At 43.9% G+C, this 15,387-nt stretch overlaps 1 protein-coding gene across 1 annotated transcript in view; it reads left to right on the top strand.

Moving 5' to 3' along the window:
- The window catches only part of mrc2 (mannose receptor, C-type 2), a gene marked incomplete at both ends in the record, with an annotated part of 40,497 nt that overhangs the window by 2,342 nt on the left and 22,768 nt on the right, over nucleotides 1–15,387 (top strand). The window contains 5 exons of the mRNA XM_080724259.1: nucleotides 7,742–8,155; nucleotides 11,699–11,872; nucleotides 12,680–12,844; nucleotides 13,955–14,068; nucleotides 14,378–14,521. Of these exons, the coding sequence (XP_080580385.1) occupies nucleotides 7,742–8,155; nucleotides 11,699–11,872; nucleotides 12,680–12,844; nucleotides 13,955–14,068; nucleotides 14,378–14,521 (1,011 nt within the window). The remainder of the gene's footprint in view (nucleotides 1–7,741; nucleotides 8,156–11,698; nucleotides 11,873–12,679; nucleotides 12,845–13,954; nucleotides 14,069–14,377; nucleotides 14,522–15,387) is intronic.

Here is a 15,387-nt window from a genome sequence, read left to right as displayed (position 1 = left end):
TGTGTGTGTGTGTGTGTGTGTGTGTTCGTGCGTGCGTGCGTGCGTGCGTGCGAACCTTGAGTGCTGTTCATGATCACACAAAAATGCTTGGCTTACTTGAATTTAAATTGAGTGGATGTTCCTTTAAATGGATAGAAGTGAAAACAAATTTCAATACATTTCATCATTCTATGAGTAAACCGATAAAGTTGTGGACGGCCTGCAATTAGTTACAAATATAATTATTCAACTATGCATGAATAACATGGAAATTATTTACAATATGCAGTTGTCTTTCACTCTGATTTCACACCGTCTGCAACTATGAACGTATCTAGACATTACCCGTAGGGCTTGTCTGCCTGCCTGCCTGCCTGCCTGCCTGCCTGCCTGCCTGCCTGCCTACCTGCCTCTGTCTGTCTGTCTGTCTGTCTGTCTGTCTGTCTGTTTCTCTCTCTCTCTCTCTCTCTCTCTCTCTCTCTCTCTCTCTCTCTCTCTCTCTCTCTCTCTCTGTCTGCCTGTCTGTCTGTTTCTCTCTCTCGCCCCCTCTAAATGAGATAAGCAGTTAGACTGTACTGTGGTTTGGCAGTCAGCAGTGATCAGTCACATCATCCAAGTTAAGTTTTGTTGCTGATGGCAGCAACAAAATGCAAATGTTAGATTATTCCTATAGGAACTCTTATTCGCTACAACGCAGATGAAGTTGAAACCCAACAGTTCATTTCATCTCAGAGGTTAGACCACCATAGAACAGAAATGAAACAAACACAGGCTGGAATTTCCTGTCTATTTGTTAGTTGCTGTTATAACATTTTCCAGTTAATGGAATGTTGTTGTTGTTTTTATCTCCACCATATGTCAAAATAAAAAAAACTATTCCCAGACAGTATTTTGCTCACCCCATTCTAGATTTTTGTAGTGGGAGAGAACAAAACTAGAGTTTAAAAGTCCCACTAGCAGCCCCTAGAGGCTGTGCTGCTCTTTACACCCAACTGGAAATGTGGCAGAAGGGTGGTAGGCTAGACTTTAGCGTCTACCGTCTAGGAACGCATGATTAGTCACAACTGTCATATATCTTTCAACCTGCACTGTAAAACCCCAAATAACTCAGATATCAGAGAGAGCTTGGTGGGCAAGAGAATGAATGTCCCTTAAAGCAGGGGCAGGGACGTGCTGGGCCCCTGATTCAGCCCGGGAAAAATAGTTGGAGAGGCCCTCATTGCGCGCTATAGAGAGAGAGATCTCTCTATAGCTCTGCTGCTACTCAAAGATTTGCCATTTCAGATCATGACAAGTGACAAGCCAGTGGGCCAATTACATGAGTTATATTTCGTTGTTGTCGGGTGGAAACCTTTTATGTCTAAAACCGTTTGTTGTGTATTTATCATTTTAAAAATGATTTAAACTAGTGAAAACTACCTTTTCACGTTTTCACTACCTTTGTGCGACGGCCTTGTATGATGAAGCAGGGCTTTGCTCTGCGAAAAAATGTACAAATTTGGAACTTGGAGATAGGAGGTTTCTGCCCGACAGTGACGATTTACTTTGTTGGCCGCCCAGCCCCCAAAAATGGAACGAAGGCCGACAGTTTATCTTTCTTTTTTTCCTAATGGGAATGAACCGGCCGTTCGGGAGTTGTAGCGCTTTTCCCAATGGCCAGCACGTCCCTGAGCAGGGGTCTTCAACTTTTTCAGGCCAAGGACCCCTTAACCGAGAGACCGATGAAGCACGGACCCCATCTACATAATATTGTATAAATGCGTTGTGCCGATTTTCATCGACTTGTTTGACAGCACTTGTCAGTCTATGTTGGATTCTTGTTAATGTTTTTTCAGACATTTAGCCACTTCAATCGTCGATACTTAGTAAACTTGACCTTTCACTCTGTACTTGGTCTGCTCTTTTTGACCTCTACATCAAACTTCTTTGCTGAAAATAGCAGATCTACAAGCTCTCAACGTCTCGCGTTGAGAGCTTGTAGATATGCTATTTTGGCTAAAGTTCTCCTCAGAATAGGGATGTGAGGGTTCAACATTTTTAATTGAAAATAATTATCCTAACACAAGGATTTGGTGGCCCCCCTGTAGTAATTCTGAGGACCCCCTAGGGGTCCCGGACCCCCTGTTGAAGACCCCTGCCTTAAAGAATCTTCCTGATCTCACTTAGCAGTGAGACTGTGTCATCAAGTATCAAGTGGTGCTGATTCAGTCAAAATAAAAATCCTCGCACCAACTAGGGATGGGACGATATGAACATTTCATATCACGATTATTGTGACAAAAGAAATCGCGATTTACGATATTATCATGAGACTGTATCAAGTACGTACGTTATAAGTACCTTTTACCAATTATAGAGGCTTTAAGTGGTACCGCATATGCAGCTCGGCAAATAAAAGGTGAATTGATCCAAGTGCATGACGGAGCACAATATCACGATAAATCAAATCTCCACGATACGATTATCACGAGTGTTTCTTAAACGATAATATCGCGTATCGTGACTATCGTCCCATCCCTACCACCAACTTGGACCCAGTTTCAGTTAGTCGAGTCCCACGGTCCATGCTGTTTATCAGTCGTCCAAACCCTGTTCTTCCCCCATCCCCTCACTGTACACACCCAACACCCACTCCCAGCAGGGGAACCTGGCCCAGAAGCTGACCTGATTATGAGGTGGAGGTTCTGGGAAGATCAGCCTCTCTTGGCTCATTTGCTAGTTGTTCTTGGCTGGAGGTTTCAAGCTTCTCTTTTCAGCAGGAAACAGCCCTTTATAGTCTGAAAGGGGTGACAGACAGGGCATACAAGAGAGAGAAGAGTGGATGAGATCACGGCAGGGGAGATGTTGTGTCTTAAATATCACAGGCCTAATGGTTTAAATGTAATCTGGAATCCTCCACTCGATTCTAGAGTTGGTTTATACAGTACATCAACAGATACCTCCTCCAGTCCTCCAGTCCTCCTGGCTACTGTTAACAACTTTTACCCTGGTGTCCCATTTGTGGGCGTAGACAAAAATAAAATCGAACATTTTGACAAGGATATTTAGAAAAAATGTTGATGTTAACTTGTTAAGTGGATAAGTGTTTAACATGTCTGTACTGTTGATATTTGCTTTTTCGTTGTCTCTTGAAGTTGAGTTAAAAATGTATATTGGTTCAAAGACAGTTCCCAGTGCCAGCTCTAAATTTCACAAAATATTATTAAGTCGATATATATACAGCATAATATTAATGTTAATATTTGTATTATTATTCCCACTTTTGTTTCATCACTTCCATTTTCACTTGTTTATCCTGTGTCCTGTAAGGGATTTCTCTCCTGATTGGATAACATTGGAATCCTGACTTGAAAATGTATTTTCTGATTGAAACCTTTAAAGCCCCATAATAGCGTGGAACTCCCCAAACCGGGGTGTGGAGGTCCTCACTACTTTAACAGAGTAGTAGATGTATTCTCCTGTGTTCTAGTGAATTTTGCTTTACTCACATTGGAAAGTGATGGGTACAATTTCAGCAATTAAAATGCAAAAAGTCGGTGTAAAAATGTTGATTTGATAACTGAAGCAATGTAATTAAGACCCATCTGTAGGCTACTAATATTCACTACTGTAAGTGAATATTATCTGTGTGATTGCATGCACTGCCCACACTCCCTAAGCGGGTTTTGGTGAATATTTGGAGTTTGATACCAAATCCAGGAATAATGACAATCATCAAACAGAGACAGTCATCACGTCGCACATGCACAGTTTAACTCAGACACATGTTGCCACGCAAAGCCACGGAAATCCCCCAATCCAGGAGAAATTCAGGAGAAATGACAATTCAGGAGCATGGCAGGAGATGGGGTCAAAATTCAGGATTGGCAACCCTGCATCAGTCACTTTTTGAGACAGGATTTAAAGTGTGCCCCCCCCCCCCCCCCCTCCCACACACACACACACACACACACACACACACACACACACTCACACACACACACACACACACACACACACACACACATGTATCCCTGGCAGGCAAAAAGTTGTTCTTCATGAACCTTTATGGCATCACAATTAGTGGACAGTAAACAGGACTAACAACAGGGTGCTACAGCCTACAGTGAGATGGGTGGCTATGTAGCGCAGCAGGGCGGTGATTATATTTGATTACACTGTACAAACCACTGGCAACGGGGGCTCCCAAGAGTGATTTATACTTAGTTGTTGTGCGCCGAAAATAACCAGTCTATAAGCTCACAATGTGTCGTGCTGCAACATGTTGTGAGCTTGTATATCAGCAATTTCCGTTGTGCAACACCAGTGCACAACTAAGTATAAATCAGGCGTACGGTTTTGCTGAACCGCACAACCATTGTGTTTTGTAACTACATCTGCAGACGAGTGGCCATCGAACTTGAGAACCAACCACAGATGTTGAGGGCTTCATCCATTGTCTGTTCAAAATTACAGCTTAATATAGTGCTTAGAGGACATTTTCTCACCGTCTGTAGAAACAACGAGGTTAGTTCAAGCAGAATACACTTGACAGGTCACACACCAGGCACGTGCACGTGCACCCATAGACATCAAAGGGGGCTCGAGCCCCTGCCCTTTTATCCATCTGTAAAAAGCCCTCTCCAGACCATGTTTTTACTATGGTCTTTCCATGCCATACCTGAAGGCAGCATTCAAGAGAATTGCCGCTATTTTAGAACAATAGCATTTGGAAAATGTGTAATAGCGTTTTAATAACATTTTAACAACACACATCTTGTATGGAGGTCCCTGGCACAAATCTTTTCAGATGTGGGTTTGTGGGCCAAATACATGTGTATTAATTTGGGGGTCCTTCCTTGGCTTGAAGAAGGTTTGAGAACTACTGTACTAAAGTATCCCCATACTCAGTGGTCCTGTTTTCAACTAAATACACAGTGATATTTCCCACCTTCCCCACTTCCTGGCCCCTTGCAGGAGCCTGTGGAGTTGGAATGCTGAGGGTCTCACTTTCTCTCTTCTAAATCCCAGATCTGTTTGTTTTGGGGCTTTTCGTTTTTGCACTTCTAACAGCACCACAATTTAGAGGCACAGCTGCTCCCTCCATATACTTGTCTTTCTTCATTGCTTTCTCTCCCTCCCTCTCTCTCTCTCTCTCTCTCTCTCTCTCTCTCTCTCTCTCTCTCTCTCTCTCTCTCTCTCTCTGTCCAGACTCCCAGTACCTCTCCCTCCCTCCCTCATTCTATTTCTATTTGCACACACACACACAAACACGCGCTACCACATTTACACTCTAAAGCTGTGTTTTCACTACAGTGCCAGACTGTTTCCTGCAAAAAAAAAATGCTCTCTCTTTCTCCGTCAACGTCATCACGCTATCGCAGCTTTGATTTGATTTCTAGCGATTTCACAACAGGGAATATGTAAATCCGGCAGTACATTCTGGAAAGATTACTAGGAAGCTTGCCATAAAACACCGAAACTTCCACCACACAAGATAATTGCCTGTGTTCACATGAGATGAACTTAAAAATGTCCACTATACTTCCTGTAAAAAGGCAGCCAAAGTGCTTATTACCCCGTTTTCACTCGGTCAAAGTGCTTGTTTTTGAGCGGTGGTCACACCGTCTCCATAGCGTGGCCGTGTGTGTATCCGTGTCTGTGTGTCTGTCTGTCTGTCTGTCTGTCTGTCTGTAGCCTCTGGTGTATGTAGCCTCAGTACCCTGGGTGACCAGAGAGGTGCTGTTGAGTCTAGCCTGCCCTGAGCATCAACTGCAATACCACACACACACACACACACACACACACCCCCACCCCACACACACAGGCACCCCCCCCCCCCCCCCACAGGCACCCCTCCCCCCCCACACCCCCCCACACCCCCCCCCCCACACACAGGCACACCCCCCCCCCCCCCCCCCCCACAGGCACCCCTCCCCCCCCCCCCCCCCACGACCACCGCTCAGTTCACAACGGGTGTGATTTTTTAACTTTTGCGTTGTCCCGTCAGTGCATTAAAGCAGGTTAAAAAAAGAAGAAAAAAAGCAGAAAAAGAAAACGCGTGATGAGAGAAACCACACGGTTTTTGGGAAGTGTTGGTTTTTGCCCGACATTCCAGTCACTCTTGCTTAAGTTCAGCCATTTTTCCCCCCATGTTTTTACGTTCAAACATTTTCTGTGTGTGTGTGTGTGTGTGTGTGTGTGTGTGTGTGTGTGTGTGTGTGTGTGTGTGTGTGTGCGCGCGCGCGCGTGCGTGCGTGCGTGCGTGCGTGCGTGTGTGCGCGCGCGTGTGTGTACTGCACGTGCGTCTTTGCTCACTCATCATTTTGTTAGTGTTATATTTATTTTGGATAATAAAGGTCTGTCTGGTTCAAGTGCACTGTGTATGTGGCATGGCTTTATGACTGCAGCCATGCCAGGCCACTATTGTTCAGACTACTGCATTTTGATATAACAGCCTGCCAAAGAGGCCTCTGCTGCCTCCAGCTGCAGAATGAAAAGGGGTAATCAGGGGCTGTTAACCCATTTAGGGCCTAGAATTATTGAATGCTTTAACCAGTGAAAAATAGAAGATATACAAGCTCACAGCGCGGCACCGAGTGCCGCGCTGCGAGCTTGTAGATCTGCTATTTTTGAAAAAGTCGTGAAAATGTGTGCAAATCTTTGAATATATTATGTATTTTCAAAGTGAATGTTTGTAACTCAAATTTTGATTCGGGTGGTCCCTGGAACTAAATATTTTGAGATAGGGGTCCGTGGCCAAATAAGTATCGTTTTGGGGGTCCTTCACATGAAAAGGTTTGAGAACCACTGACATAGTAGTCTCTCAAGAACAGACTAAATGAGCTCCATTTAAGTGAAAAGGACCTTTTCTTTGACGATGGCTAGCCAGATTGCTGACATAGAAACATAGTTTTTTTTTCAAAAAAATCTTAGAAGGATTCAAAAGACACTTATAGAATTGGGTCAAATTCAAATGTTCACGATTTTTCAAAAAGAGCAGATCTACAAGCTCGCAGCGCGGCACTCGGTGCCGCGCTGTGAGCTTGTATATCTGCTATTTTTCAATAGTTAAATCATAAAATAATGATACACAAAATGTTGTGTACCCGTTCTAAATGGGTTAAAATATTTCGCCATATCATACAAAGCCCTTTCTCACCAGAGACTCACAAAAAGGTTCTCATAAATTAAGTTCTTTTACAGTATTGGTCCCTCAAAACCTCCAACCACGGCTCTATCCACAGGCAAACCCTGTTCAGATTTAGACTACGAGCTCCACAGGAGGAAGAGGCCATTCCAGGTCAAACGTCTGGAATAGTGCAAATACCTCAGACTTGGTGCATGTTAAAGTATTCTATTGTGATTTCTAAACTTGGATGAATTACCGCATAAACAAACATGTGTAACCACTTTACACATCCGACTACGTAATATCCCTCCAATTAACACCTATAACACGTGTGGATGGGCCGATGGAGTTAATTCGTCAACAGGTGGTTAAAATGCTGCAATGTGGAGTTTATTCGTCAACAGGTGGTTAAAATGCTGCAATGTTTATAATGTAACTTGACAGTCCATGTTATAAATTATGCCAGAGAAACTAAATAAGTTGTGGCGTGTTCTCACAGGAAAATCAAACTGAAAAGCCAGCTCTAACCCAAGGCTAAATCTATTACATTGATTGTTCTCCTGGCATTTTCTCTCCTCACACCAGAAGCTAATGTGGAACACTTTGAACAGCATTATTGACTGATGCCATTGTTTCTCTCTGCCTGCACAGGGCCGCTGGACTCCGATGTGTTTTCTTTCTTCCATGAGGGGGCCCGGGGCTGCCTGGGGGTGCGGGATCACTCCGTTGACGTGATGGCCTCTTGCAGCGATGACGGCCAGCTCTGGAAATGGGTGAGCCGGGGTCGCCTCTTCAACCTGGGCTCCTCGCTGTGCCTGGGCCTGACCACAGAGAGCGATGGCTCTCCAGGGGAGGGGAAGTCCGTGCTGGGCATGTATACCTGTGACCACCAGCCCCCTGGAGTGCGCTGGACCTGGTACTGCGCCCAGGTGCTTGAGAACCTGAACAACTACATGCCCGTTCCTTTACCAACAGCAAATTCCTCTGCGGCCTCTCCCGCTGTCACGGAGCACAAGTGGCGGCTCCACAGGGAAGACCAGGACCTCTGCAATGAAGCATACCGCGGTACGTTATTGTATGCTAGTGGTTCTCAACCTTTTCAGGCGGCGACCCCCAAAATAATCATATTTTAACTGGGGACCCCCACACCCTACGAGCACTAAGAGTTGAGGCATTACATTTTGTATAACACGGTTCTATTGTGATGCGAGGCGTTGTGAGCATGCATGTAGAACGGCTATTTTCACAATTTCTGGCTCTAATATTTGACGATTTGGCCAATGTTTAATTTGTCATTTTAGACGTATTAAAAAGTCCTTAAATTGTCACTTAAAAAATGTGCAGATACCCTCTATACACTTAAACACCTTTGGTTTGTTTACTGTTCAGTGAGAAAACAATGTTGCACATCCCAACCCAAAGGTTGAGAACCACTGTTGTATGCTACTGACCATAGTCACAGCCGTTTCCCCTGTGAATATGGTCAAATAGTAAAGTTCATTTTCAGGTATTTCTACATCATCAAGATTCAACAGTATTTTGTGGTGTTTGATACTGATGATGAAACTGTGAATCCTTACCAAGGCCATGGAGAATAAACACCTCAAGAGACCAAACTGAGAGTTCAGAGGGAAGGGGATTAATACTCTCAATAATGAGGCAGTGTCAGCATTAGTGCTGTTTTATGGCTTTTATTAATCATCTAAGCACGTATGTTACTACTCAGAGTGAATAGCCAAATAGTTTACAGAACCACATAGTTTATACACGGTAAAACAGTAAGGTAAACTTTTACCAATAGACCTGACATCCAGCTGAACGTTCAGGAATTCTTTCAGTGTTTGTAAACAAGAATAGACTTTTCTCCTACAGTATGTACTTGACATCGCCACTAGTTCTCCATCTGATCTTATCTTCTGACATAAGGTAATGTCACCACGCTAATGAGGAAACCATGTTCGGTCATCGTCTGTTGCCTTGCTCAAATACAGATCATAAATGTTTGAATTGAAAATGGAGTGACTCAGTACCCCTTTCCCTATAGTGTGCCTCACCACCAGCAGAGCTTCTTCTTTTTTTGAGCGGTGGTCACAACGCTCCTATACGTGGCCGTGTGTGTGGGTCTGTCTGTCTGTCTGTCTGTCTGTCTGTCTGTATGTCTGTCTGTCTCCGGGTCTGTAGCCTGCAGTAACCTTTTCTGACCACACATGTTAAGGGAGGGGCGCTGTTGCACACACACACACACACACACACACACACACACACACACACACCACCGCTCAGTTCACACAAGTGTGATTTTTTGCCTCTATGTATACCTTCCCGTTTCACTGAAGAGCACCTGTTTGCAGACGCTACTGTGACTGAACCCAGGCAGCGCTTCCTTCTTCCGTTTTAAACTCCAGGATCTGTTGTCCCCTTATTCCATCATCTATTTTCAGCTGTGTTCTGCTGGGGCTCTGAGTGAGGTCTCCCGCGAGGCAGGTGGTGTTTTCGTTGCGCATGCCACGGCGGTACAGTATGCGTTCAGATGAATGCAGCAAATTGTCATCCCTAGGGCATTTTTGAGGACAATTGGCTGCCTGCCAGGCAGACAGCTAAGGGCAAACATTGAAACATGAAGGAAGCATCGGAGTATCCATGCCTCAAGTGTATTTGTTTTATACTATACAGTAGAGATAGATAGATAGATAGATAGATAAGATGTTTTAGGTTTACTGTTTTGTATATACCGGTACACACACATGTACACACACACGCGCACGCACACACACGCACACACACACAAACACACACACAAACACACACACACACACACACACACACACACACACACACACACACACACACACACACAGAGTATATAGCCTCGTGTTCACTGTCTGCTTCACTCCTACTCCTTCTCACTCAGCAGCATGAGTCTTTAGTTCACAGGCTCCCCATGACTACAATTAAAACCAGATCTGCTTTTAACTTAAGACCAGAAAATCTCCCTCTACTTTCTTCTTTATCCTCTCCCCTAAGTTTGGTGCTTTAACTTCTTCTTTTTGCGGCAGGGGAATGGGTATGATGACATTTTTTAACTTTTAAGTGCCAATCCTCGCAACTTTCTTTGTGAAGTAAACACAGTTGGAGCAGAATACCTCTGACGTTAGTCAGCCTAGAGGCTGTGGAGCAGCTTAACTGCAGCCAGCCTGTGGCGGAGGCAGAGAGGGAAGTCAAAGAGGGTATTTTATAACCCTTTCCCCTGCATTTAACACATCTGCCCTACTTTCCATAGGGCCATAGTAGTGGAGGTACTCTGTGTGTTTTGGTAACATTACAAACCCTCTTCCAGTCTCTCTCTGTCTGTCTCTCTCTCTCTCTCTCTCTCTCTCTCTCTCAGTCCCTGCCCCTGTGTCAAGCCTCTCTTCACACCCTAGGGTACCCGTGGAATGCAGAGGGTGCGGTGGCAACCGCTGGGCATTTTGTCAAATCATAGCAATCTATTTATAGTTCATTAGTTCATTTTTGCTTTTCACTTTTGCCTGTTCCCAATTTTTATGTCTTGGATTTTGTTTTCATACGTTTTTATCTGCCACATCTGTGGTTTCATAGCTAGGATGAAAGTTGTTTTCTTAAGAGATTTGTTTTAGGTATGTTTTCATACCACTTATTTAGTTTTACTTGTTGTTTATGTCTTACTTTATGAAAATATCCCCTGCCGACACAAGCCCACTCATTGATTTGCTTCCTATTTTAACCGTAACATCATCCTCTGTTTTTCACGGTGTTTGATTATACAAGCCATTGAGTCAACAGAAGTCAACATGAAGTCTTTCAGTTCATTGAAGTTCAGTCTGATAACTCAGTGGTTCTCAACCTTTTCTGGACCAGGGCCCACTTGAAAATCTTGAAAGGGTTCACGCCCGGCCCACCCACCAGACCAGATGGGTGGGCGTGGGCATTTCCAGAGCATGTTTGGAGATGTTTTTACATAATCTTTTAATGTTATATCAGTGGTCTTCAACAGGGAGTTCTCTAGGGGGTTCTCAGAGTTACTACAGGGGGTCCTCCAAATCTTCCAATCCTTTTTATATTTACAACTTGAACCCTAGTGTCCATATTCTGAGAACTTTAGCCATAAATAGCAGATCTACAAGCTCAAAACACCTCACAGCGCGAGGCGTTGTGAGCTTGTAGATTGGCTATTTTCAGCAAAGAGCTTTGGTGTTGCGGGGAAAAAGAGCAGACTAAGTACAGAGTGAAAGGTCAAGTTTACTAAGTATCGACGATTGAAGTGGCTAAATGTCTGAAAAAACATTAACATGAATCCAACATAGACTGATGACGAACAAGTCTGTGAATCTATCTATGAAATAGATGAAAATCTGCATCACACATTTATACAATCATCTCTTTCTCAGCTAAGGGGTCCTTGGCTTGAAAACATTGAAAACCCCTGCGTTATATTATCATCAAAATCGTAATGTTTTGCCAATTATTTTGGGGCCCACTTGCGGCATCCTCGGCTCTGGTTGAGAACCACTGTGTTAACTGGAAGCTAGTAGGCCTCTTTGCTGCTGCATGATGGGAATTGAAGTTTCTTATTATGTGCCCGCTCCTCAGACATCTACACAATCCAGGGGAACTCTCACGGCCGGCCCTGCTACCTGCCCTTCTTGTATGATAACCAGTGGTTCCACAGCTGCACTAGCATTGGTCGAGAGGACGGCCATCTCTGGTGTGCCACCACCTACAACTATGGCAAGGACGAGCGCTGGGGCTTCTGTCCTGTTAAGTGTGAGTCATCGCTTCACATGCCAATATCTGTCTGTCCTATAGGGCTGTTAGCCATTGATTCTTTTCTTAGCGATTATTCTATTGATTACTTTTTCGATTAATCAAAAAATCGAGAAGCACATTTTTTTTAATGAATCAATAACCCACTATTGCCCTATTTTATTTATACTTTGTCGTGCCAAAAATGTGAAAATTGGCTTTCTACAACATTCACAACCCGTCACATTGCAAGGCGTTGTGAGCTTATAGATCCGCTATTCCATATTCCATATTTTCCATATTTGTGAAAGCTTTTGATTTCTTTTACATTTATTTTCACCTATAAAGACCCAGGCCCAAAATAGGGCTAGATTATTATATTACATTAAAATGTTTTGTAATTAAATTGACTAATTTGATTTGAACAACTGTTCCACCCTTAGTCTGTCCACTTGCCCGCACAGTGCCATCTCTCTACTTGAGACAGGTTGAAAGAGTCATGATACAAATCATCACTGTCGGGCACCTCGTAACTCCAAGTTTCAAATTGGCATGTTTTTTCGTAAATTAAAGCCCTGACTAATCATATAAGACTGTCGCACAAAACTAGTGAAAAAAGCAGATCTACAAGCACACAACGCCTCGCACCGCGAGGCGTTGTGTGCTTGTGGATCGGCTGTTTTCATTCGTTTAAATCATTTGTAAACCGATAAATGCAAAACGAACAGTTTTGGACGTACAAGGCTTCCACCAGGGATTGACGAAATACGCCACCAGTCTGCTCACTCACTTTGTTGTTAATGATCGATCACTGCCTCCGACCTCCAGCCAATGACTGCGAGACCTTCTGGGACACTGACCCGCTGACAGACAGCTGTTACCAGTTCAACTTCCAGGCCACGCTGTCATGGAGCGAGGCTCGCCTCAGCTGCCAGCAGCAGGGCTCTGACCTGCTGAGCATCACCAAGCTTCATGAGCAGACCTACATCAATGGTACGCACACAAATACGCATGCACGTACGCACACACACACACACACACACACACACACACACACACACACACACACACACACACACACACACACACACACACACACAAACACACCAGGCTTGACATTAAGGCTTGTCCTGTTGTCCGGGACAAGTAATAAATCCTACCGGACAAGCTCAATAAAAATGTACCTGTCCGTTGGACAAGTGGCTCTTGGTTTCACTTTTTCTGTGACGTTCCTAGCAGCTTTGTGCTGTATGCAGACTATGGACTGGCGATACTATGGAGTGGAGGGTGGAGGGAGCAAGGGTGGGGGTCGTTAGCAGTCCTTTTGTTCTATTTCAATGTCTGACTCCTATGCATACATTTAAAAAAGTAATTACTGTGATTACTGTAATTTTTATCCAGTGACTTTTGTGCCTGGACAAGTGAATGGGAAATGTACTTGTCCAAAGGACAAGTGCCTCAAAAGGTTAATGTCACGCACGCACGCACGCACGCACGCACGCACGCACGCACGCACGCACGCACGCACGCACGCACGCACGCCACACACACACACACACACACACACACACACACACACACACACAGCTTCTTTTACATAAGGCCGCATGGAAATGAACCAGCTGGAGCTGAGTGTACATTCTACAGTACTAATATATCTGATGGATATACTGTGTGTATGCGATGTTTGCTGACCTCTTCGGGACCACACATAGTCAGTATAGGACAATGGTGGGAAACCCTTGCCTTAAAACCCTGAAGCCTGATTTAGCTGATCTACAAGCTCTACAACGTGTCGTGATGAACATATAGAGCTTATAGACCGCGCTTGTGTTTTTGGCGTGGGAGACCAACACAGACAGCGTGCTTGACCACTTATTCTTTGTTTCTTATAAATTAGGCATACCTTTTTCACTCCATATCCCCTCAACATACAGTCATACATTTTTTTTTCCTTTCTTCGTAATTGATATTCACAATATCCAAGTCACACAAAACCAAAATACAAGGTGAACAGTGAACCTTTATTCCATACTCAGTCAGGATCCTTTGCTCTTGTGTTAATTTGGAGTATATGAGGCTGGTGTTTCCCTGCTGTTTTAGGTTTACTGACTGGTTACAGCGCTGCTCTGTGGATTGGTTTGAATGACCTGGACATCAATGGTGGCTGGCAGTGGGCTGACTCCTCGCCACTCAAGTACCTCAACTGGGAGACTGGTGAGACTATTAGCCCACAATAACACAACCTGCTGTATGTTCAATAAACATTATCCCCTTGCATATTATCATATTCGATATTATCTTTTCAAAACTCCTGGAATGTTGACAGAGCACGTTTACTCTTTTATTCTTTAAATACCGTAAAATTCATTCAGTTCCACCCCTCTCACACTTTGTCGCTGCAGAGTACAACCGCAGCATTCAACTACTGACTGAGAAAACCGGGAAAATGATACCGTATGTATCAAGCTCCTTGGCCGTCAGAATGCTTTGAACAATCTTGTCTGACTGTTGACTCCATCCCAGACCAGCCGAACCATGCAGAAGAGGAGAACTGTGCTGTGATCAGAACTGAGTCATCAGGACGCTGGCAGAACCGTGACTGCGATGTAGCATTGCCATACGTGTGTAAGAAGAGGCCCAATGCCACTCTGGACCCATTCACCACAGGTCAGTCTGTAGGCTGTCACACGCTCCATTTAAACCATCCATTTAACACATTGTTATCTATTAACACATCGAGTGCCCGGATGTATGACGTGTGTGTGTTGCTGGTGCCCATGGCAACGCGTCATTTTACCTACCGGCGAGAGTACTGGCGAGAAAAGTAATCCGAGTAAATGTAATCGGAGTATGTCCTGTTTATTTCGCGAAAATCTTCTCTTTCAGTCAGGACCGCTTTTTATCAATTCTGAGCCACATTGTTTGTGTGACGGCCGGTAGAAGAGGCTGCCGTTTTGAAATGAAAGTGATTTAAAAGCTAGATTAGGAGAAAACAGCATTTCTTTGCAGCCGATAAACAGGAAGTCAACGAGACACACAGCGCGTCCGGATGACGTAATTGCGCGCTGCATGTTGGGAAATGGAGTTTGCTTCATCACCGCGGTAGGCAAGTGCAGTAGCTACAGTACAGTATAGTTTACTCAGGGTTGTTAAGTAACGGATTACATGTAACGGGATTACGTAATCAGATTACAAAAAACAGGTAACTTGTAAAGTCTCAGGTTACATTTTAAAATGTGTAATCTGGATTACAGTAACGGATCTGAATGATGGGGGTTACATGCTGGATTACATTCTCCCCTTGCCCTCATCAATTTTACAAATAAGTTATAACGCCAAGCAATAAAATAATCAAGTTGAAGTACTGCCACTTCGCTTAAGTAAAATTATGTTGTCCTTTTCCTAATTTCATTGGCTCAATATTCTTGTCTAGTTATCAATGGTAAAACTTGTTTTATTTAATTAAAGAATTTTGCTAAACAGTAATCCAAAAGTAACTGAAAGTAACTAGTAGTTACTTTTTAAATTGTGAT

Source organism: Nannobrachium achirus, assembly GCF_963921795.1.
Source record: "Nannobrachium achirus genome assembly, chromosome: 4".
NCBI lineage: Eukaryota > Metazoa > Chordata > Actinopteri > Myctophiformes > Myctophidae > Nannobrachium > Nannobrachium achirus.
The sequence above is the reverse complement of the archived record's forward strand: the minus strand, read 5'-3'. Positions and strand labels throughout refer to the sequence as shown.